The sequence below is a fragment of the Alligator sinensis genome, unplaced genomic scaffold (genome assembly GCF_000455745.1).
Source record: "Alligator sinensis unplaced genomic scaffold, ASM45574v1 scaffold705_1, whole genome shotgun sequence".
NCBI classification, from domain to species: Eukaryota; Metazoa; Chordata; order Crocodylia; family Alligatoridae; genus Alligator; species Alligator sinensis.
Genome location: NW_005842663.1, coordinates 605,269 through 606,715, shown reverse-complemented (window position 1 = coordinate 606,715; position 1,447 = coordinate 605,269). Strand labels below are relative to the sequence as shown.

The 1,447-nt window shown below is 53.4% G+C and overlaps 1 protein-coding gene across 1 annotated transcript in view; it reads left to right on the top strand.

Moving 5' to 3' along the window:
- LOC112551930 (CMP-N-acetylneuraminate-beta-galactosamide-alpha-2,3-sialyltransferase 2-like) overlaps nt 1-1,447 on the top strand; it is a 2,965-nt gene extending 1,518 nt beyond the window's left edge. Inside the window, exons 2-3 of the mRNA XM_025215732.1 lie at nt 343-533; nt 1,228-1,447. Coding sequence (XP_025071517.1) covers nt 343-533; nt 1,228-1,447 — 411 coding nt within the window. The remainder of the gene's footprint in view (nt 1-342; nt 534-1,227) is intronic.

Below are 1,447 nucleotides of genomic sequence, written 5' to 3'. Positions count from 1 at the left end.
CATGGGGTCCCCGGGCCGGTCTCCATGGAGACCCCACCTGCACACCTGCCTGCCGGCTCCATCCAACACCTCTGGCAGTGGGTCCAGGGTGGATGGGCCTGGAGCCAGATAGGACCATTTGCCCCCACCTGTAGTGCTGTTCCAGGTCTCCCCACCATGGTCCCCAGCTTCTGCTGCTCTGGGCCTGGTCAGCATCATCTCCCCCCTCCCAGCCCACCAAAACTCCTTAAGTGGCACTCCAGCCTAAATATTCTCTACCCTTGCCCTAGCTCCTGTCTCTGTGCTATGGATTTGCTCTTATGTCTCTCTCCAGACACAGTGTCTTTTCTCTTGATTCTACAGAAGCTGCAGGGCTCCCAGAGCAGAACCCAGCTCCAGGGAATAATCAGGCACATGTTTGACATTCTCCCATCCCCAGTCACTGGTGTGTGGGACACAGCCGGGTGCAGGACATGTGCGGTGGTGGGAAATTCTGGGAAGCTGAAGGGCTCCAGCCATGGTACAGAGATTGATTCGCACGACTGGGTTCTGAGGTGAGTGGAACAGAGCTGACTCAGGCAGGCATCTGGGACCTGAATCATCCACCTGCTTCACTTACCTCTTCAGTAGGAGCCAGCCCCCAATGCTGGGCTGGCCTTACACACCTTGAGGAGCATGGTATCCTGATGTGGCCTAACTTAGCCATGTGCATCTCTGCCAGTAAGCCCAGGGATGAAATCCCCCAGCAGAGACACAGTTAAGCTTGGACTCAGGACCTAGTACATGGGGTGTTTCCTAGCAGGCTCCTTTCTTAACCAGTGGTGATGGGGGCTAAAAGGAGAAGTTTAAACTGTTGCTGGGCCACCTGGTTACTTAATGGACCAGGGAGAAACTTTCAGGATGTACAGTGGGTATGTGAACAACTCACCCATTTATTCTTGTACCCTCAACCTGTTCCCACCATCCCCTTCACCCTGGCCTATCTAATTTTGCTGAAGGGGGTGTGCCACAATGCTGGGGATTGACACTGCCATAAAATAATTGGCATTGGAGCAACCCCAGTGAGCCCCAGCCATAAAGATAATCACTTCAGCCTGATCTCCAGGCCCCCCAGTTGCTCCCTTGTTGTTAGGCTGTGCCCAGAGCCTGCTGACCTGAATGAGCCCTGCCTGATGCACCCAGGACCATGGTATGTTGCCTGCATTACGTGATTGCAATTTGGTCTCTGATTTCTCTGTTTTACTCCAGAATGAACAGAGCACAGACTGTGGGGTTTGAGAAGGACGTTGGTACAAGAACAACACACCACTTCATGTATCCAGAGAGTGCTATGAACCTTCAGCATGGGGTGCACCTGGTGCTGGTTCCTTTCAAGCTGCAAGACCTGAAATGGGTGACCAGTGCCTTTTCCACAGGGGAGCTCACATTGTATGTAACTGCTTGGCCTAGTGAGGGGCAAACAGCTTGA